Below are 22,148 nucleotides of genomic sequence, written 5' to 3'. Positions count from 1 at the left end.
GACACCCAACCGGAGCACCTAGACCCTGTCAGTCACACGGCTTGTTGTCCAAGCCACTAGAGTAGAAATGAGGTGGTAAGTAAAAAAGCGAAAAGGCTTCTGCTAGCCCCACAGAGACTACGACTGCTGTAGCGGGGCTGTGCCGTCACAGCTTGCAGTCCGCGGAGCAGTTGGAGTCATGAAGGCTTCCTGTGAGGTTGTTTGGGCTGTTTGGGCTGCCTGCGTCATGGCTGCTAGTGCCACTCTGCGCACTCTGTTCAGCTGGCTTTCTGTTTTGCCGTGCGGGCTGCTGCGTGCAGCTCGGGCTCACGGCTCCTCCTGCCCTGACAGTTCACCGACTGCTGCTCTAGAATTCTTTTGAGTACTATGCATTATGGAGGAGGAGAAAGGTAAACATTAACAATTAAAATAGGGTACAATATGCATATAGCACCCCAAAGCTGTGTTTCAAGTTATTAATGGCAAACATAGGACTCTTCTCCTTCTGTGGTCATGACCCACTAAGTCTAGCCTTGGCCTCAGTCTTTGTTTTTAATGGAATGCTCCAGGAGCATTCTTTTAATGTGTGCACTGCATGTGCCATGACACCTATTTGTCAAGTGTTGAAGATAGACTCCTGGTTTCAAGCAAAAAAATTATGAGGCTCTTTCTTCTGGGGTACAGGCAAATACTCAGACCCCAGTCATCCAAACTCCTAATTCATACCTCCTTAAACATTTGAATATTAGCTTCTTGTGTTCCATTTATCTATCTTACTTTACTTCCTCCCTCATCCTTTTCCACTTACACTTGCCCACCACAGTTTCTACTATGACTTCATGTTTTGGAATTCCTTGAAGGAGCTGCTGTGAATGTCCCTAGTGTCCATGATCCACAACCATGCCAATAAGGTGTCCATGGGTTTGCTCAGACCCCCATGATTCTGTCAGTTTGTTCAAAGAAATGCAGCCTGACTGTAGATGTAGTTTGGATATTATAAGGCACACAAATATTGGACTGTAAGTTCTATGCAGTTCAAGGGAGGGAAGGATGCCTACTAACTAGATGGCAATTTCTGTGAGTCTCAAGGAGGAGTTGTAAAAGAGGGACCCATATAGTGGTTCAGCAGTGAAGAGAAAAGAACCTATGCTACATTAGGGCACAAAATGTACTGTGGTCTAAGGACCAGGTACCAATAATAAGACTGTTGCCTCCCCATGACATTGCTGATAATTAAGGATAAGCAGGTAACGAAATGTTAGGTAAAGGAAAATACTTTGCATGAATGAGTAGGTAAGAACTATGGTTTAAAGAGAAGGACTGCTCACACAAGAAGAAAAACTGAACATAGTGGTATCTATCAGAATTCCAACAAGCGGACCAAAGTGCTAAGTTTAGAAATATCTGTAGGTTTGATTATTGTAGTGGTCAGAGGTATGGACACATATCAGTAATTTACAAATACTGTATTCCTGGTGCTATGCTAGATTCTGGGGATAAAACACGTCAATGTCCTCAAAAATCAAGAAGTCAATGGGAAAGAAGTTCTTGAGAAAGAAATATAATGTAAATGTGTTGATAAAAATCTTATTGGCTACTATGTGAATATAGAGGAAGGGCACTTAACCCTGCTTGGAGTGGAAAGAGATGAGTGGGTAAGGGAGAGATCCCTAGAGAAGAGTCCATGGATCCTAAAAGGTGAATAACAATTACAGACACTAAGCCTGAGAGATGGGCAGTAGACGGTGAAGGGAAGATGGTAGATACATTGCAGGCAGGGAATAGTATTCATAAATGCACATAAGATAAAAGCAGGACAGTGCATGTCAGAAACTATAACTCTTTCAGTGTTGCTGGAGCAACATTGTCAGTCAAGGAGTGGCAAGGGAAACAGTGGAGGGGGCTACGTTGTATTGCTCATCCTTAATTCTCTAGGTAGCGCTGAGTTACTGAAGAGTATAAGTGGGAGAGTGGCAGGTTCAGATTTACATTTTAGGAGGATCACACTTGTGGATTTTGGATTAGAGAATAACAAAACTAAAGCCAAGAAAAAAACATCTAAACTGTTGTAACCTAGGAGGGAACTGTTGAACTAGGGCAGATGAGGTGGGGAATTGTGAGGACAGACATGAGGAACACATGGAGATAAGTTGGCAGAATATAGTGTGGACTGAATATGAGTAGCGAGAAAGAAGGAGGAGACAAGTGAAACAGCTCGGTGTATCTGGGGGCGTGAACAGACATAAATAATACAGGGAGTGAAACCATTTTGAGAGGATGGTGAGCTCAGTTTGGGATGTGTTGTCTTTGAAGCTGTCTACAGAATATCCATGTGAGAAGCTAGGCATGCACGTGCTTATTTTTGTCTGAAGCTTGTGGTGTAAAGGAGTGTGAACTAAAGATACAGACTTAGAAGTGAACCTGCAAGATACTGTATATTAAACCTTAGGAATGAATGAGACCCAGCAATTCCACTGCTGGGTATACACCCAAGATAAATGAAAACATATGTTCACACACAAATTTGTATATGAATGTTCATAGCAGCACTATTCTTAATAGCCAAAAGGTGGAAATAATCTAAATGCATATCAACTAATAAGTGGATAAAGTGTGGTATAGCTATATAATGTAATATTATTCAACAATAAAAAAGAGATAAATACTGATATATGCTACAAAGTGGATAAATTTTGAAACATTATGCTAAGTAAAAGAATCTAGCCACAAAAGAACACACATTGTATGATTCCATTTATAGGAAATGGGCAGAATAGGTGAATCTACAGAGACAGAAAATGCATTAGTAGTTGTTTAGAGTTGGGACTAGGAAGTGATAGCTAAAAGTTATGAGATTTCTTTATAAAAATGAAAATGCTCTAAAGTTGACATTGGTGAGATTAGTTGCACATATCTGTGAAAATACTAGAAAACACTGAATAGCACACTTTAAATGGGAGGATTGTATGGTATGTGAAGTATATGTCAATAAAGCTTTAAAGAAATTTTCTCAGGGAGAATATATCTACTGAGAATAGCAATGGGTAGCAGATGGAATCCTTGAGAACTGGCAACAGTAGGGACTAGCAGAAGAAGAGGAGTCCAGAAAGAAGACAGAGAAAGAATAACCAGAGAGAGTGTGAAGAGAAACCTAGGACAGCAACAGAGGGGAAGAGTGTTCTGTAATGGGGAAGAGACAGTGACAAAAATTGCAGAGAGAGGGCTAGTATGAAGAGGAATGAGAACAAGCACTGGATTTGGCAACTAGAAATTAGCAGGTTGCCTGACAATAGTTCAGTGTGGTGAGGACAAATAAACCAAAATATAGTGAATTTAGACATGAATGAGAAGACGAATAAGTAGAGAAACATAAAACAAAACAAGAGCAACATTAACTAAAACAGCTCTGCTCTTAGGGCTTAAATTATGAGTCACTCTACTAGATTGTATACAGAGAGAGGGAGGAAGTTGAGGGAGATACAAGTTGATGGAATCATATAACAATTTGTCTCCATGTCTGAACTCAGATCTACTTCACTCTATCCACTGCTTCCAGTCAGCAGCACAGCATGAAAAAAACAAGATTGACTTGAAGGAATCAAGTTCTGTAACATATATCCCTTATCATACTGCGGTGGCAACAGTGTGGCAGTAATTGTCCATCTAATATAGACAGTCAGCAAAGTACAGATCTGAAAGAAGTTGGACAGGCATAGTACTGTACAATTCTTTCATTGCACGCAGGTGAAAATAGAAGGTTAAATGACTTGTTCACAGTCATAAAGTTTACTGTTAAAGAGCTAAGACTAGACTCCAGATTTCCTAACTCTCAGCCTGACTTCTTTCCCTTGAGACCCACCCTGACTCCTTAACAACACTGGTTGCAGAACTTGCTTCGAATTTCCTTACCATCTCATAATCTTTAGGTTGAAAATTCTGCTCTAAATTTAGCTGTGTGTAATTAGAGTGGTGCTGGTTATTAAGGCTTTTAACTTTAATACCTTAGTAACGCCTGTTTTATTTTGTATATTTCATCATCAATTAAAAACATCTGAGGCGTTTCCCTCTATGTCTATACCATTTGAAATTATTTTGTAAAAGCAGATAATTTAACGTTTTTGCATACTGTTGAATTATTTCCATGCCCTCTCTCCGTTTTTGTAAGATAAATTCTGTCATGGCTCCAGGTCTCTGCTTTGAAATCTATGCTGCTGTCAAATGCTTCAGATTCCACTTCCACGATCTGTGTTCCTAAAGCAGCTGTTCCCTTCATCTGAGAAGAATCAAGGCAAGTCTCATCTGATAGTCTCCCTTACATCCTCCACCTCACCGCTGCTGCTAAAGACCCAGATACTCATAAATTTATATCCACAAAGCTCTGGCAAGGGTCAGACTTGGAAGATTTTGGTTAAGTTCAGGTGGTTTGGATCTGGCAAGAAATAGTCTGATAAGAAATGCACTCATCCTCTCAAAGAAAGTAGCTGTCCTGTTACGAGGAAACATCTGCTAATCAGTAAGCCATCAATGCTGAGGGTTAGGATGTTGTGCCGAGATCCACCCTGAACAACCACTCTTTTTTATCAACATGTCCATGGATTCGAAGTGGATCTTTGGCTACTGTCTGCGGGGGACATCCTCCATCCTTCAGAGTGAAAGCCACATTTTTATTAGTGTTATTTTTCTTTACCGTTTTTAACATCTTGCTGTCCATTTTGCTAAACTTTGTCCCTCACACCGCTCAACCCAAACCTGGCAATTTTACGAACCTTCGGACTGCACTAGTTCCCTCTAGTGTAGTGATCCTCACTGAAGGCAAATTTACCCCTAGAGATCATCTGACAATATTTGGAGGCATTTTTGATTGTCAGAACTGGGGAAGTGCTACTGGCCCCTAGTGGGTAAAAGTCAAAGACGCTGCCAAGTATCCTACAATGCACAGGACAGTCCCCACAACAAAGACTTATCCTGTCCAAAATGTCAATAGTACCGAGGTTGAAAAATCCTGTTCTACAGAATGCTGCCCAGTTTTCCCTATGGAGATGGAAAGTCCATATTCCCTGCATTGCCATGTATGGGAGTGTCCATGCTTCAGGTATCTGATGAATCTGATCACTTATAATCATGAAAAAATGAGGAAAGTGAGGGGCTTCCCTGGTGGCGCAGTGGTTGGGAGTCTGCCTGCTAATGCAGGGGACACTGGTTCGAACCCTGGTCTGGGAGGATCCCACATGCCGCGGAGCGACTGGGCCCGTGAACCACAACTGCTGAGCCTGCGCGTCTGGAGCCTGTGCTCCGCAACAAGAGAGGCCACCATAGTGAGAGGCCCGCGCACTGCGATGAAGAGTGGCCCCCACTTGCCACAACTAGAGAAAGCCCTCGCACGGAAACGAAGACGCAAGACAGCAAAAATAAATAAATTAATTAATAAACTCCTAAAAAAAAAAAAGTCTCAGGACTCTCTTCTCTTTAAAAAAAAAAAATGAGGAAAGTGAGAAAAAAATCCTCTGAGTAGAAAGGACCAAAGCCTGGAATCATTAACCAGGAATCATTCATGATTACAAATAGCAGAAAGTAGAGAGCCTTTAAGGAAAAAGAAAGGATTTTTGTTTACAGTTTCTCCCCCACTATCCAGCTAATTGCTAGTCATTTAGGAAACACACAACAAAAGAAATCTTAAGGAAACATGACACAATGAACAGGCAGGTGTGAATAAGGTACCAAGTTAATAATATATACTAATGACTGTTTTTAGACAATGGAAAGAAAAATGAATACGTATAATGAGTAGATTCATGGCAACACTCCATCCCTCTCCTTCATGATTGTGTTTGATAGAGAATGGCTTGAAATTGCTATTATGTAAGCTGAGAGAAAAGTGCTTTGAGAATACTGAATGCAAAATAAAAGCAATAGAGATTTTACAAATCCCAGAAGGCTGGAGAAAGAGAAGACTATTAAAATGTGTGATCCTGGAAGAAAATTGTTTCTGTAATTGACAACAAGCTACTTATCAACCAATACTTGCTGTGTGTACTTTAATCTCATAGCCTGACACTTACCTGCAGGGTCACTGGGGATGGCTGGCTTATATCCCACACTCCCGGAGCTATCAGTTCTTTGGGAGGCTCACTCTGTAATGTTGTGCTGAATAACATAGACCTGAGAATTGATTTGCTGCAAAAGACAACACATATGGACAGGCAGAAGTCACTTCAAAAGGGAAGAAGCTATTATTATCTATAAATTTCTTTTGGAGTATAAACATAATCAGCTATTTCAGTAGCTTCATTCAGTAGCTAGAAGATAAATACAATATTCCTCAAGCCTTGGTACTGATTAGTGGTTCATTTCTAATATACTGCATACATGGCTATGTCCATAGACACCTACATTTATTTTCCACCGAAGAAAATTGTTTCCACAATGGTTTCTAACAGGTAGCATTTACTCTTAATTTGCAACAATGTTGATTACAAGATGGGACTAAGAATCTCAAATTTATAGTCTTGGAGTTATGACTCCCTTAAATCAATAAAGATGTTAACTCTTAAGCACATTTTTTTGCTCCAGGGTGACTAAATTCCTTGGGCGTCTTTAAAGATATGAGCTCTAAACTTATAGAATCAAAATAGTTGTGGGACTTCATAGAGGAAATGATTCTTTAAGCATAAACAGAGAGATTATTCATATTTTGAATATTTAAAACTATGCTGTAAATTACCATAGTAAATGAGAGTGAATACAGGAAAGACTTTAGACAGGAAGAATTCATGGATACTTTTAACAGCTTCAGTAACATCCAGATCCACAGAGGCTTATAGGAATTAAAAAACAAGCTACACCTGGCTTGTATATATGAATAAGATTATTGGTAAAATGTTCCATGATCACTAAGAACAGTCTTTGATCAACATACCAAATTAAAACTGTAGAACTTAAAGTCAATAAAATTAAGTTTATAAAGAACTTTAAAGCAAAGTAAGCCTCTTTGAAAATAACATAGAATTCTAGCTTGCCATTTAATGGACAAATATGCAAAATATGAAGGAAAAAATCCAACAAATAAAGTTTTTAAATCCTGAGGCTTCCTGAGGCTTGGCTTCTTTATTTTTCATATCTAAAGATATTGTTAAAAAGTATCTGCCCAAGGGATATATTTTAAACATTTCAAACATTTATAATTTTAAACATTACTGGGCAGATATCTTTATACAACCCAAGAATATTGTTTTAGCAGAATGAATTTTGTGTCATTTTTTTCCCCTTTGTTCTATTCCCTCCTCATCTGGAGAAAGTTATTTTTGTTTTGTTTTGTTTTTTGGTATAACAATAGCAGGGACCAGTATTAGCAAGCTAAAAGTTAACTCAATAAGGTAAAGATTAGAAAATTATGATTGTGATTTTCTCTTACTTTTCAGAGTATATAACCTTGCCCTAAATGGTCTGAAGCATCCATCCTCTTGGGAAAAGTTTTGGCCTAGTTTCAGCCAGAATGCAAAAAGGTCTAACACTAAGTTTGGAGGCTCAGATGTTAATGTCCTCCACAGTATTTACAGAAAATATTCCTATCCACAGTAGAATCAACAGGAGTGAGGAGGGAGGATGTGGCGTATTGGAAGGGGAATGTGGCAAAAGAAAAAGCCACGACTTTCTGGCAATTTGAGATTGTGGGAAGCAGAAGACAGAGAAAGAGAGACAGAGTGAGTATGGTAGACAGAGGTATCCCAATTTCCCCCTCTTCTGCCTATAGGAAGACCCATGGGGAGGAGTGTTAGATAAGTGAGCATAGCCTAATGATGAGAGCAGAGGGGACTCCATGCTGTACCTCAAGCTTCAGATTCTGGAAGAAAGTCACCTATTGAACTGCTCTTGTACCAACTTGTGGAGTGACCTTAAACTTCAGGCCATGTGACATACAGGCAAAAGGAACTCCTGTGTTTAGCTTTATTGGGTCTTCTTTGGTTTCTGTACAGAAGAGATGGAGTCTAGGCACAGCTAAAGATATCTGTGTAAGGGTGTTTTCATAAAGGGGGTCACATGGTGGGGACAAAGGGCCTCTGTAATAAGGGCATCTGATTGAACCATCTGAGTTGAGGTCAGCTGGATGTCCCATATGAGTCTATGGTGCCTGCGAGAGCCCAGGTCACCCAGGGAGTGTCAGTAAGCCCTGGTGAAGCTGGGAGAGCACCAATCACAAGCCACACAAGATATAACAAATAACCACCAGCTTAAAAATGCCTTTGATTTGGATATCATAAGTAACTAGTTCAAATAATCTGTTTCTTTTCTGATCTTTGTATCCAGATATCCTCTTAGAAAGGGAAGGTGTCGGGAAGCTATCTGAGTGACTGAGCATTTTATCTGAAGGAGGGAGACTGCGTAATTCTAAAAGGACTATTTAAATTATTGAATTGACTAATTTTTTTGTAACTGATGAAAAGTTTTTTCTTCTCATTAGTTACAGGGTAGGAGCTCCTGAGGAAAAGTGTGATATATTAAGTGCATTTTTCTTCAAATTTAAGTTGTGTAATGAGTTACATTTATGGTCTTACTATATTTATATGTCTCGGCCATATTTCATTCTGAAAATCTGAATGACCTAAGCTGATTCTTACAAAAATGAAGGGACTCATTTCTCTCCTTTGATGGAGTCTGGATCAACAGTCACCCTGGCCTTAACCCTGAGGCATACAGGGAAGAGTGAAGTCAGAACTCTTGATCCAAGTATGTGTATGAAAGGATGTATCAAGCAATAGGGCACAGAGAGAATGAACTTCTACCTGTCCAACTGAGGTTGATATAATACATACTTTAAGGCAATTTGGGGGAAAGGATGATTGGCACCATTCTTTGGGTTCTCTGTGTGTTGGATATTAGCTAATTTATATTCTGATAAGGGACTATATCTAAACATCTTTTTCGATATTGTAAGCATGATGGGGACTAAATTTCCATAGACTTCTGTGAATAGAAAACACGAGGATAAGGAAGATGATTAGTGGAATTAAGATGTTAAAAGGATGCATCTAAGAGTGTTGATGGTCTCAACGGGAAAGAGGATGAAAATGGAAACTTTTAATACCCAAGTTGGTGGGGTTCACCAGTAGTTTTTTTTTTTTTTTTTTTTGGAGTATAATTGCTTTACAATGTTGTCTTAGTTTCCGCTGTACAATGAAGTGAATCAGCTATATGTACACCTATATCCCCTCCCTCTTGGACCTCCCTCCCACCACCATGCCCCCCATCCCACCCATCTAGGTCATCACAGAGCACCGAGCTGAGCTTCCTGTGCTTACAATGCTGTGAAAAGGTTTATTAAGTCAGTTAAAATTAAGCAAACAAACAAAAACATGGCAAAAGTAAAACATGCCAGAAACAGTTTCATATAGTGGAAAGAGCACCAGATGTTATATCAGGACATCTGTACCCTGTCTTCATTAACTAGCCTTAATTACCATAAGTTCTTTGAGCTTCTTGCACAAAATCAGTGGTTTTCAAGAGTTTTATATTTGTTTTCATATGGCTTTGTGGTTGGGGGAGTAGACTTTAGAAAGGTGTTGAGGAGGTGGCAAATAGATTTGACTCCAGAATTTCAAATGTCACCCTGCCCTCCCCATCTAGCATGTATATAGACTGTTCGTTGATCTTATACATGGAGATTTTGAATAAGATGTGATTAGAAAAGGACCACACTGATAAATATAGCATTTCTATTCTTAAGGATCCTTTTAATTTCAATATTGTACCAATTCCTATGCCTAGAAAAACCAAACCAAAATCTGTGGCACCAGGAGAACAGATGGGTTGGTTTACCCTCTCTGGGTCCTTGTTTCCTCAGACAATAAAAAAGTGGTTTGAATATATTAATTATTGTCATTTTTAGCTATAGGATTCTATACATCCATGGCTTGGCATTCTGGAACCAGCACTTCCAGAAGATCTCATACTGTAAAACTCTTTGGTTCTCTGACTCTCATAGGTCTAACAGGTTTCATGCCCAAGAGCAGAGCCCAGGTAAGGCTGAGACAGGCAGTGAGGTTTTCACAGTGCATTCATGGAGCAGGGCGTGGCACATAAGGGCAGGAAGGGAGGCAGCTTGATGTAGTAACACGTGTGGAGAGAAGTCAGCCCTTCATTCTGGTTCTTGTTCTATTCCTAAGTAGCCCAGTGACCTCTAGCCAGCCCCTTTAACCTTCCTTCATCATAAAGATCTTCACATATAAATGAGATATTTGAATTAGTTGAGCTCTGAGGGTCTTTCTTGTACAGGATGGAAGAATGATAAGGAATTTTCATCCACAACTTGCTTCTATTATTTGATTTTAAGGATATACCTGAAATGATCATTTATAGTGGGATCAGGGTTGGCTACTCAGACAACATACTAAGGAATAAAATTTTATTAAGATTAAGATTTATTTAGGCCTCTTTTGAAATTCCGCAAAAGATTCTGATTTTCCTGGGCTTTAACGCATCTCAGGAGCTCTGAAAATACTGATGCCTGGGCCCCTCCACAGACCAGTTAAATTAGAATCTTTGGGAACACATGGGTTTATTTTTAAATCTCCCCAGGAGATTCTATTGTTCAGTAAAGGTTGAGAATCTCTGCACTGAAGGAGTTTACCACAATTTAGAAATGCTGAGTAACCACCATACTATTTGTTTTGAATTTAAGTAGGGAAGGTAGGTCATAGAAATTATTGAGGTGAGAATAACACTTTCTTACTGCAGTGTGGAGGCACTGTGAATATAGATATGATATAAATCTTGTCTGCAAAGGAGAGGATTATAAAACTTTCGTGGGCAAAATTTTACCTTTGTTTTTGAAACATATTTTTTAATAGGGTTGAAGGTGAATTTGTGTGCTTGAAAATGTTGAAGTTTATTTGTATTTGTACACACTCTCGATGCAGTTATAACCAATACATCTGAGTTTAATCTTCATTGGTTCTTCTGAAACCCACTTCTCGAAACCACAAAGAGATAGGAAACCTTTAATTCTGCATATTTTCAGGTTGTGTGTATCTTGGAAAAAATAGAGACATAAATGCTCATTACAGCTCCACATGGCTGGGTATGAGAAATTCAAGTTGTAATAAATGATAGATACAATACCAAGTGTTTATGGGCAGGGGTCACTCCGTGAAAGAAAACGAAATTAAGTGACTTATTTATCCATCAAATAAATTGGGTTAGAATCTCTGTAACTCAAAGCAATGAGCACAGTGGGAGTTATTACATCTCCCCAAATGGCCCACATGATGGATTTCTGATGTCTTAGAAAGATCTGGATTTCTTTAAGTATTTTAGCCCAGGAGAGAGGCAGATTTTCTGATTTTCATAAGAAATAGTCTTTTGGAAATACATTTACAAATCCTTATTGAAGCTCTCTTTGAAGTAAGTTGTGTTTCTGTGATGTCTCATCATCCACAATTCTGCCACTTTCTCTTAGGAAAACCATTTAGTATCAGTCCCAGATGGCATTTCTTAAAGATGCCCATTGTCCATGATCACTCGCATATAAAATGTTTACCAGAGGTTAAGTGACAGATGACAAAACAACATGGAGGCAGTGTTTTACTATCATAACCATGTAGAAAAAAGCTTTGAAGAGTAGCTTGAAGGACAAAAATATTCCAAACTTTTTATATGTTTAACATTTTTTGATTACCTGTTATGTGAAAAGTAGTATGTTAGATGATGAGCAGGCATAAAATGGATTAAATTATTTTTCAGTGAATAACTGGAAATATATTCTACAAACATGGCTAGATCTTACAAATACTGCAGTTGAAACTTTAAAGAAACTCACTCATGAGATGGAAGGGCACCTGCATAGCTGCTCCTAGTGAGAAAGTAATGAAAGTTCTTAGCCCACAAATCAGATTTTTGAAATATCTGCTAACAGCAGTTGGTATTCCTTTTAGGGCTGAACTGTTTCTTATAGACTTTTGAAATTTTATTTCATTCTAAATCTCCTACAGAGATTGATATTTTTCCAATTCAATTTAATAAACAAACCTGTACTGATTGCCTATTTATAAGAGGTACCATGTTAGATGATAGAAATTACAAAGAAAATACATTCCCTGTCCTCATACATGTGGAAATTGGCTATAACATGAAAACTAATAAAAGAGCAACACACATACACACACACACCATGTCATAATTAACCTAATAAAAAATGATTTTAAAAATGTATCACAGTTGCTTTGATGATAATTTATTTATATTGACTAAATGTGGGAACTAAAAGCTGATGAATTTTCCTAACATTTTTATATTACCAAATCTTTCTACAAGAGCAGGGGCAGAAACATCCTTCATAATAATATTAAAATAACAATATAGGTTCTATTTCTTCGAAAGTCATGTATTTTACAATTTGATTCTAAAGCAAGTCTTGCCATGGAAAAGTAACTAAGATGTTTTATTTAAAATATTTTTTCCTTAATAACACTGAAAAATCATGTAATTGACTTTATCAAATATTCTAAGTATTAATAATTCCAAATCCTTATGGTTAAATCAACAGTTAATTTTTCAATGGCATTTAGTTCTGATAGAATATCAGAACTCCTATTTGGCTTACTTTACTGAAAAACATCCTCTTAAAGTTGACATATATTTCTTCTTGGCAATAAAAGGTCAGTAAACCAATTACATTGAATAATTTTACTTCAGCCAGAATTTCATGACTTATATTGTTTCTAACTGACAGTACTGATCTAAATCATTTTGAATTAGTAATTCCAGAGAAACTGGCTGGTCACATAAGGAAAAGAAATTGAGATTGGTCATGCCAATACCTTTTCATGACCCAGCTGACAAGCTGAGCATGAGGCCTGTTTCTAAAGCTCCTTCTACATTTTGCTTTACAGTCCCAATTTCAATAGTCATGATTTATATTGAGCTACCTCAATTTTAGAATAAAATGTCTCCTTGATTTTCTCATTATGCCATATACGGCTCACTGTCCAGTTCCAAGGAGGTTTTTATTGAGATGGAAATTTTATTAATCACAAATGATATACTTACTGTTTTGGAAACAGTGGAAGACAAGTCCAGGCCAATAAATCTGCATTGTTCGTTGCACAGGTAATCCCAAACAGTTTTATAGTGAGCATGGATTCCCTTGGAAGTGACTTTATTTCAAGAGGAAAAGTGATTCTTAAAATAAAAGAAAGAAGTAGGTTATCTACCCATTTTCAGCCATGTTTTCATAAATATTTCCTTGTAATATAATGTTATGTGACAAAAATATTTTAACTATTTGAATCGAGGCATCCTCTTAAATTTTGTGTTGTATCTTGTAAAAGTAGAAATATAGCAGAAGCACATAGAGTAATGAGATTGATTACTCTATGGGGATTGCTATAATTTTGATATTTAAGCTTATTTTTTAAAATTACAATAACGTGAGCATAATAAAAGAATGATTAACATTGTCTTAGGGAATGGGGGGAGGGCAGGAAATAACTCATAATGGGTCTTAAAGAGTAAGTTGGTTACAATCAGATGGAGATTTGGAAAAGAATATTCGAAGAAGAGAAAAGTGGATAGACAAGGGCATATATGCATGTAGCTGAGGAGTGGTGAGTGGCTCATTGTGGCTAGAACACAGAGTGTAGTCAAGTTGATCTGGAAAGTTATGGAGGATGCAATTAGACAGGTGGTTGCCAGGATGTTTAAGAACTCTGTATGCTAGGCAAAGGGATCTGAGATTTTTCCTAATGGCAAAAGGAAATGTTTAAATGAGAGAGCTAAAAGCATAGAGAGTTGTTTATAATTTTAAATGTGGACTATTCTGGGTGATAATGAGATTCTAGGAATTTGGGGGCTGATTGCTGAGATGTAATAGACAATACAATTCCTGGATATGTCAAGGTGAATCAAACTCAGACCCTGGATGGGTTGTAGATATGGACAAAAAAAGTGGCTAAGGATAAACACAAGATTGTTAATAGTGGAAAAAAACTTGAATTTGGGCATTGAATCCACCAATATATCTGAGACTGCCTAGAAGGTTATAAACGATACTGTAAGATTGGGAGGGGTACACCTGGGTGGTAGAAGTATCTAAGAAGAAAGGGCTTTTGACAGAAAGTTGAGAGTGTGATCTGAGGTCCCTAATCATGGACAGGAAGAAGGATACAAGAGCCTCAAGAGAAGTATGGGGCTTAGGAGAGATCTATTTATGAGACAAGAAGACATTTTTCAAAAAGTTGAGATGGGGGGAATATGTTTACTAGAAGATGAGAATGCTATGAAGAAATGGGAAAATTGGAACAGACATTAGCATGTAGGGGAAGATTAATGGAAACTGATTCACCAAGGAATGGGAAGAAGTAAAAGTGACTGGAAGAGCAAATGGGCAGTTTGTATTGGATGATATCTGATGCCATTAGGTGTGAGGAGTATGAACAGAATCCACTGGCCTTGTAATTCCCAGTTGAACTTTGAAGTCAACTTGTTTTAGCAGTGGGTGATTATTAGAGGACTCATTGTGACCAAAGTCTATTATCCAACTGGAAAGTGCTTACTGAGGTTGGCCCAGGTGAGGCCTCAGGTAGTATCGAGTGTCTTCTCACACAAGAAGTTGGCTGTCTAATCTGGATATGGGGAGCAGCCCTTACTCAGAGTGTAAAATAAGACTTTGGTGACCTCCTTTTGTGTGTAGCTAGGCAGCATTCAGCCTTAGGAATGAGGAGGAGTTAATTCAGCCCAGTGATCATAACTGATTTTGAGGAAGTACACATCTCTCCCCTCAACATGCTGTTCTCTGAGATGGAGAGGTTCAGACCCAGGTGGTAGTAAGACATCTAACAAAAGGAAAGACAGAAGGGCTATTTTAGAGTTTGAATGGATAACTAATATTTGACTAACAGCATATTAGTGGAATAGGACAATGAAGAATTAAAGATGAACTCCAGACTTCCAGATTATGTTGTAGTGGATTACCTTTAACAGATAGAAACCACAGAGGAGGAGCATGGGGTAGGGGATATATGTGCAGTTTAGGGCATGATGTCATTGAGTTAATAATAACTCAGAGATGTCAATATGTAAGCTATGAGTGGAGAAGATGAATCAGAGGTTTGGATTTGCACGTATGTGCATTCAAATATTGGCCCCATGACTGAACAGATGTTCTTCTTTGAGTGATCAATTTAACCTTTCTAAGCCTTGTTTTTCTTATCCATAAATGGAATGAATATTACATAACACAGTATGTGGCAAATGGCAGGCTGTAAATCAGCCTTATATTCAGTATTCTATCAACAATGTAATAACTTATATTAGCCATTGTAGACAGATAAAGTATAATTCTAATTAAAAGGAAGGGAAATAAAGACTAGAGTAAAAAAATTATTTTTCAAGATTTGTGAAATTTAGACTATTGAAAATTAAATTATTACACATTTAGTTATCTAAAACTAAAAGTCTCTTTTCTTTTATATTCCTTCATGGTCATAATATTCATTCAATGTAATGTGAACATATTTCTCAGCTTAAAAGAAGCTCTGAAACTCAACATAAAATGTTGATGATTCTGTGGAATGCACATTAATTTCTTGAATATTCTCTCTTTTACCTGTAATTGACTTTCTATTCAGTTTTCATATTGCTGTGGTAGGATGGAAGCTATAATTTCACTTTATTTCTCACATAATCTGGAAAGTTCTTTTTCCCATTGGTCTGGCTTCTTCATGTATAACTTCACTTATTAGTGAGCTTTTCATATCAAGAATGACAAAAAATTCGATAAGTTACAGTGGATAGTTACTTCCAATCTCCATCCTGTCATTTTTATTAATAAAGATAAATTCTTCTAGGGTAAGAATATATGCTTTACAAATAGTTATTTATTCATTTCTTGAATAGATATGGATTTTTGAAGCCAGAATAATCTCAGAGTCACTGAGAAATCTTTTTTTTATTAACTTCTACATGGCTGTTGAAACATCAAAGGAATGAACTTTTACACACAAAAAGGAAGAAAAATACTTTAAGAGACAATTCAATAAGTGAAGTCAGATTGCTTCTTTATATCCAAGCTGTTGGCACAGACCTCAAGTTTTAACCATATGTTTGCCTTACTCTGCTGTTTAAAAATGAGTAAACACTAAAATTTTTCTTAAACATTCTTTTCTTCTATATGAGACAGCTTTTCTAAAATCAGAATAAGTTTTTGATAGTGAAAATGGAAGATTTAAAAAGTCACATTGTATAGAACCCCCTTATTAACACTAATATAAAATAACAGACCATTGTAAGGACTTTGACTTTTATCTGAGTGAAAAAGGGAGCCATTGTAGGATTATAAAACAGAAGAATGATGTGGCCTGACTTACATTTTAATGAGGTTACTTTAACTGCTGTGTGAGAAGGATTCTAAAGGTGCAAGAGAAGTAGGGTGACTATTACAAGGCTACTGTAGGAATACAGGGTAGGTATGATGGTGGCCTAGACCAATGAAAGTGATGAGAAGTAATGTTCTGGAAATATTTTGAGGAGAGAGACAGTAGGATTCCTGGACATCAGGTTCTGAGAGAAGGAAATTCAGGCTAAGGATTTGACCTGAACAACCGATACTGGAAATGATCATCCAGAGTGGCATCCGTGGGTGGAACAAATTTGGAGTGTAAGATCAAGAGTTTAGTTTTAGACATGTTGAGTGAGTATGTGTGAAGTTTGTGACCGATGCCTGTGTTGGCAATATAAATTTGGGAGTTGTTGGCATATAGATGGCATTTAAAGCTATGTGACTATAAGAGAAAACTAAGGAGCAAAAATAGATACAACAGAAGAGGCTTTAGGGTTAAGACTATGATCAGCCTGGGAGAAGAAAAGAATATGGAGAAGGAATGCCCAGTGAGGAAGGAGAAAAGCTTAAAGAATGTGGGAGCCAGCTCCTACCAGATCATGTAAGATGAAGACTGAGAAACAAACTTCAGATTTAGCTTTGCAAGTCATGAGTGACTCTAATGGTCAATTTCAGTGGAGCAGAGATGATGAAAGCCTGATTGGAGAATGCATGAGAGCAGAGGAAAAAAATGGAAGAACGTGAATACAGACGACTCTTCAGAAGGGTTTTGTTTCAAAGTAGAGGGAAAAAATGTCATGGCTGCTGTTGAAAAACTGAAGTAGAGTTTTTTTTTTAAATTTAAGATGTGAGAACTATTTGTAGAATATAAATACTCAGCCCAAGATTTTATATGTTGTAAGAAACAGTATGAAAATCACAGGAAAAACCTCAGCTTTGGAGTCAGAGTGGGTCTGAGCACTAGTTCTGCCACTTACTGGTTGTGGGACCTGGGGCAAGTTAATTAAGCTTCATAAACATTAATATTCTGATCTGTAAAATGGAGACGACACTAACTGTTCTGGATTTTTGTTATTAAGTTTAGATGAGATAATATATTTGGGGGAATTGACTGGAATACAATAGTGGTCAAAATCTTTGTAACATATTATTGTTAAATGAAGTTTCTGTCCTTAAGTTTACAATCTAGTAATAAAATGTATGATCATCTGTAGAGTAATGGGTACATGTTAATAAAATATATAAAGAATGCTACAGGCCAAGCACCTAGAAAAATGGTAAATAAATATTTTTAATGGAAATAAAATGAAAAGAACTCTGGGTTAAAGTAACTAACTCTTGAGGGAATCAAAGAAACTCTCACAGGAAAGATAACAATCATGCACTCTCTTTTTTAAATTTATTTTTTAAATTTTTTACTTATATTTTATTTTTTATTTTTATATTTTTAACATCTTTATTGGAGTATAATTGCTTTACAATGGTGTGTTAGTTTCTGCTTTATAACAAAGTGAATCAGCTATACATATACATATGTCCCCATATCTCCTCCCTCTTGGAGATCAGCTCGGTGCTTTGTGACCACCTAGAGGGGTGGGATAGGGAGGATGGGAGAGAAACACTCATGCACTCTTGAAGGAAGAGAAGAAAAGTATACCAATGAAGTTATTCCAACAACACTAATGATTTTCTATTTATTTTGAGATTTTTTTTCTTTGACTTTAGAATTAGTAGATTTTTCCCTTGAATTGTTTAAATAATAGCACATATCTGTCAGTTGAAAATGAATCTGACTTTTTGAAACAACCAGGAATAAGTTTTAATTAAGTCAGAAGAATAATTCTAGTAATTGAGCTGGTTAATGCATTTTTGAGGAATCACTTATTATACAAAATTCATTCACTTGCCAAGCTACACTTCCTGGACTCTTACTCTGTCTGGTGCTGCTTTAGCTTCTAGGGATAAAATTTTAAAATTTGAAAAAAAAAATTTGTATCTTTTAGCAGAAGCAAACAGAAATGTAAACAAACACATTCAGTAAGAGACCATAAGACAGTACTTTGAGGTTCAGACCAAATGAAAAAAGAAAAGGTGGCCAATTTTTAAAGAATGATATAGGAAAGGGTTTATAGAGAAGATGGAGGAGTGTTCTGGAAGATAATTAGGAGTTCCCAAAGTAGGCAGTGAAGACACTGTTCTCCTGACAGATGGATGACCCGTAGCAGAGGCGTGATTTCTCAGTTCACAGGGTAAGTAGATCAGATGCAGAGAGTGGCTGGGTGCATGGGCAGACAGTGGGGCTAACTCCAGAGATGAAAGTGCAGAGATAGGCAGGGACCAAACCACAGAGGGCCTTGTGTGCTATGCTAAATTACTTGTATTTTACCTTACAGGAATTGGGGAGCCACTAAAGAATTTTACAAGCAGAAATGATTCTGTGCAAGGGAAGGGGATTTTGTAATTGAAGGTCAGGTTTTCAAGAAGAGATAAAGGTTGTCACAGTCCTAGAAGAAGGAGGATTTGCTTTGGAGTATGTAAGAATTGAGGAACACATGTTATGCCTCAGGACTCAGACTCCATTGATTGTGGTAACACTGAGAGTGGCATAGATGGTATTATTCTAACACCATCTTCAGAGTCCCAGAAATTTTGGCTCATATATATCAATAGGACAGTACAATATTGGGAGTCAAATTATCTCCTAAGAAAGCCTGACCTTCTGAAAGGGCTGATGGATAGTAGGCTGGGGAGTTTTCTTCTACTTGTGGTGGGAAGAAAATTGGCTCTCAGCAGATCAGTGGAGACCCCAGAGAAAGGACAGCAGAGCAGTGTCATGGGAATAGCATGGAAAAGCAATGGTAACCATATAAAAGCCATAGATGGAGCCTAGGAGCCCCCTGAGATTCTGAGTAAAGCAAAGGCTTGAGGTGGGAGGCAGAGAAGAGGAGGAAGGCATGGATAGTGTCAGGAAGGTACTCTTCCTTCTTGATTTAATAAATCTCTATAAAATGACGAAGTAGGAGTTGCTTACCCCAAATTAGGTGACAGTTTACACAACGTATAGATAATTACTGTTCAAAAATTTGATTTTTTAAACAAATTTATAACTGGCTTTTGGGGAAAAATGGAGATTACATATATTATTAGGTGATTTCTTTCTTCTTTGTTATATCTGGAATCTACCTTCCTCTAACCCCAAGTAGAGGGTATTCCTTTTATCCACATTCTGTGAATGACTAATAATTCTCCCTTTCCTAATTTCCCTCTTTGAGCAGTTCAACACACGTAGATTGGACACTTATCTAGATTTTTAAATGGACCTTTAATCTGCTGAATTGAAATCAGTTATCTATTATGCCTAGCATACTTATCACATCACTGAATCAAATCAACTGGCAACATTTTAAAAAAATCATACCCTTCACTTAAGAAAAGGGGGAAAAAAACCCTGATCTTTATTAGACAAATGATCCTGCCAGAATAAAGATTAAACTTACGTTTCATTCCAGTTGACCAAGAAAAAAAACAATTTTTTGACTGGAATATTTCTGCAGTTTCTCACTTGGCACAGTTTCTTTCCAGCATATGTAAGCCAACAGGAAAAAGAAAATGCTTTATACCTAAAAAGAAACAACATTGATTCAATAAGCTGAACGCTATAAAGGAACCAGTTTTCTATATGGGTCAATTATTTTTATAGTTAAAAGTCAAACGAAATGATAAAGTGCTATTTGCTTGTATAGAGTGTACTTTAAAAATTACTAAGAATTTATGTTTGGTGACTTCAGCAAGATTGCAGAATAAGAAGCCCTAGACCCTCCTTCCCCCCTGGAGACACCAATTCAATTTCCTTTGCGAGAAATCCAGAAACATGTTAAAAGGCTCTTGCACCACAGGCAAGTGCAAAACCAGCCACGTAAAAATCAGTACGAAAATTCATGGCACTCATTTTCCAGAGCTCCTCCTCACAGCAGAGTGTTGTGGGATCAGGAGGAAACTCCCAACTCCCAGCTTCTCCCTTGTCTGTTTAAGAGAAGACTAGAACATATGCCTAACATTCAGACTTTTTAGGGGTTTATCCAAGGGACTGGTTTCTCTCTTGCTGAATCTAAGTGCAGAATAGGAATGGGTGCCAGTTTGGAGGACTCTGAGAACAAAGACAATGGTTTGAACTAGCACAAACTCACTCACCACTTCCCCCCAGCTCGGTGCAAAATGAATAGGAGAAAACCCCCAACTTCCAGCTTCTCCCTTGGGAAAGATTTGGATTATGATTCCAATGTTGCAGATTTTTTGGGGGGTGCTGCCTGAGGGACTGGTTTCTGTCTCAGAATGCTGACAGGGTATGATATACTCTAGATGTCTGGGGACCATGGACTTAGGAGAACAAAGAAGAGCTGGGAGGCTTGCTGCCACTCCAGAGGATATGTGGGGCAACAGACAGAGGCTGATGCAGCTTGATGGTCTCTGCATTGGCAGGAAGAGAGGGGAGCAGGGAAAGTGTAGTGTGCATCCAACATTTTGGCTTTTTCAGGGGGCTGTATGAGGAACTGGTTTATGTCTTACGCAACAGAGCACTGATGGGACCTGGCTTAATCTGGATGCCAGGGAGCAACTGAGAACAAAAAAGAGCTGGGCAGCTTATGGAGCACCAAAGAACCAGCAGTACCACAGGCCAACCGTAGACGAAACAAGAAATTTAACATCTTGAAGAAAGAAGAAAAACCTCTCTGATTGGGAATTTACACACAGAAGCCCAGGGAATATGCATCTACAGAAAAGATTTGAAAGGACCCCCAAATCTCTAGCTGGACTGATTGGTAACATTCTTCCCCTGTATGAAACCACTCCATAAAGACTGGGAGAGGTAGCTGTTTTTTTCAAACGCTCAAATCCCAATACAAAGTAAAACAAGGTATACGAAGAAAGAGGAAAACATGGCCCAAGCAAAGGAACAAAATAAATCTCCAGAAACTAATCTTAAAGAAATGGAAGTATGTGAACTACCTGACAAAGAATTTTATATATAACAAAATGAGAACATCAACAAAGAGATAAACATATTAAAAAGAACCACACAGAAATTTTGGAGCTGAAGAATACAATAACTGAATTGAAAAAAAATCAGTAGAGAGGTTCAAGGGCAGACTTGATCAAGCAGAAGAAAAAAATCAGTGAGCTCAAAGATAGGTATTTGAAATTATTCAGTTAGGGAAACAAAAAGAAAAAAAATGAAGAAGAGTGAAGAAAGTCTAAGGGACTTATGGGAGACACAGGACAAATATACACGTTATATGAGTCCCAGGAGGAAACAACTGAAAGAGGCAGAAAGCTAATATGAAGAAATAATGGCTGAAAACTTATTAATTGTGGGGAAGGAAATGGACACTCAGTTTCAAGAAGCCCAACAGACCAAACTAGGATGAGCCCAAAGAAGACCACACTAAAACGCATTAAAATCAAACATCAAAAGTCAAAGACAGAGAGAGAATTTTGAAAGCAGCAAGAGAAAAGCGATCTGCCACATAAGAGATCTCATCAGTTTTTCAGCAGATTTCTCAGCAGAAACCTTAAAGGCCAGATGGAGTGGAAATGATATATTCAAAGTTCTGAAAGGAAAACATATAATTATATCTGGCAAAGCTGTCCTTCAGAAATGAAGGAGAAATAAATATTTCCTCAGGTAAAAAGCTGAGGGAGTTCATCAGCACTAGACCTGACTTACATGAAATGCTAAAGGGAGTCCTTCAAGTTGAAATGAAAGGATGCTAGACAGCAACACGAAAGCATATGAAAGTATAAAAGCTTACTGGTAAAGGAAAATATACAGACAAATACA

The 22,148-nt window shown here is 37.7% G+C and overlaps 1 protein-coding gene across 1 annotated transcript in view; it reads right to left on the bottom strand.

Annotated features, from left to right (window-relative positions):
* PIK3C2G (phosphatidylinositol-4-phosphate 3-kinase catalytic subunit type 2 gamma) overlaps positions 1-22,148 on the bottom strand; it is a gene marked incomplete at its 5' end in the record, with an annotated part of 318,729 nt that overhangs the window by 226,654 nt on the left and 69,927 nt on the right. The window contains 3 exon segments of the mRNA XM_081248761.1: positions 6,039-6,153; positions 13,021-13,152; positions 19,807-19,929. Coding sequence (XP_081104887.1) covers positions 6,039-6,153; positions 13,021-13,152; positions 19,807-19,929 — 370 coding nt within the window.

The sequence above is a fragment of the Mesoplodon bidens genome, assembly GCF_964165515.1.
Source record: "Mesoplodon bidens genome assembly, chromosome: 11".
Taxonomy (NCBI): Eukaryota; Metazoa; Chordata; class Mammalia; order Artiodactyla; family Ziphiidae; genus Mesoplodon; species Mesoplodon bidens.
The sequence above is the reverse complement of the archived record's forward strand: the minus strand, read 5'-3'. Positions and strand labels throughout refer to the sequence as shown.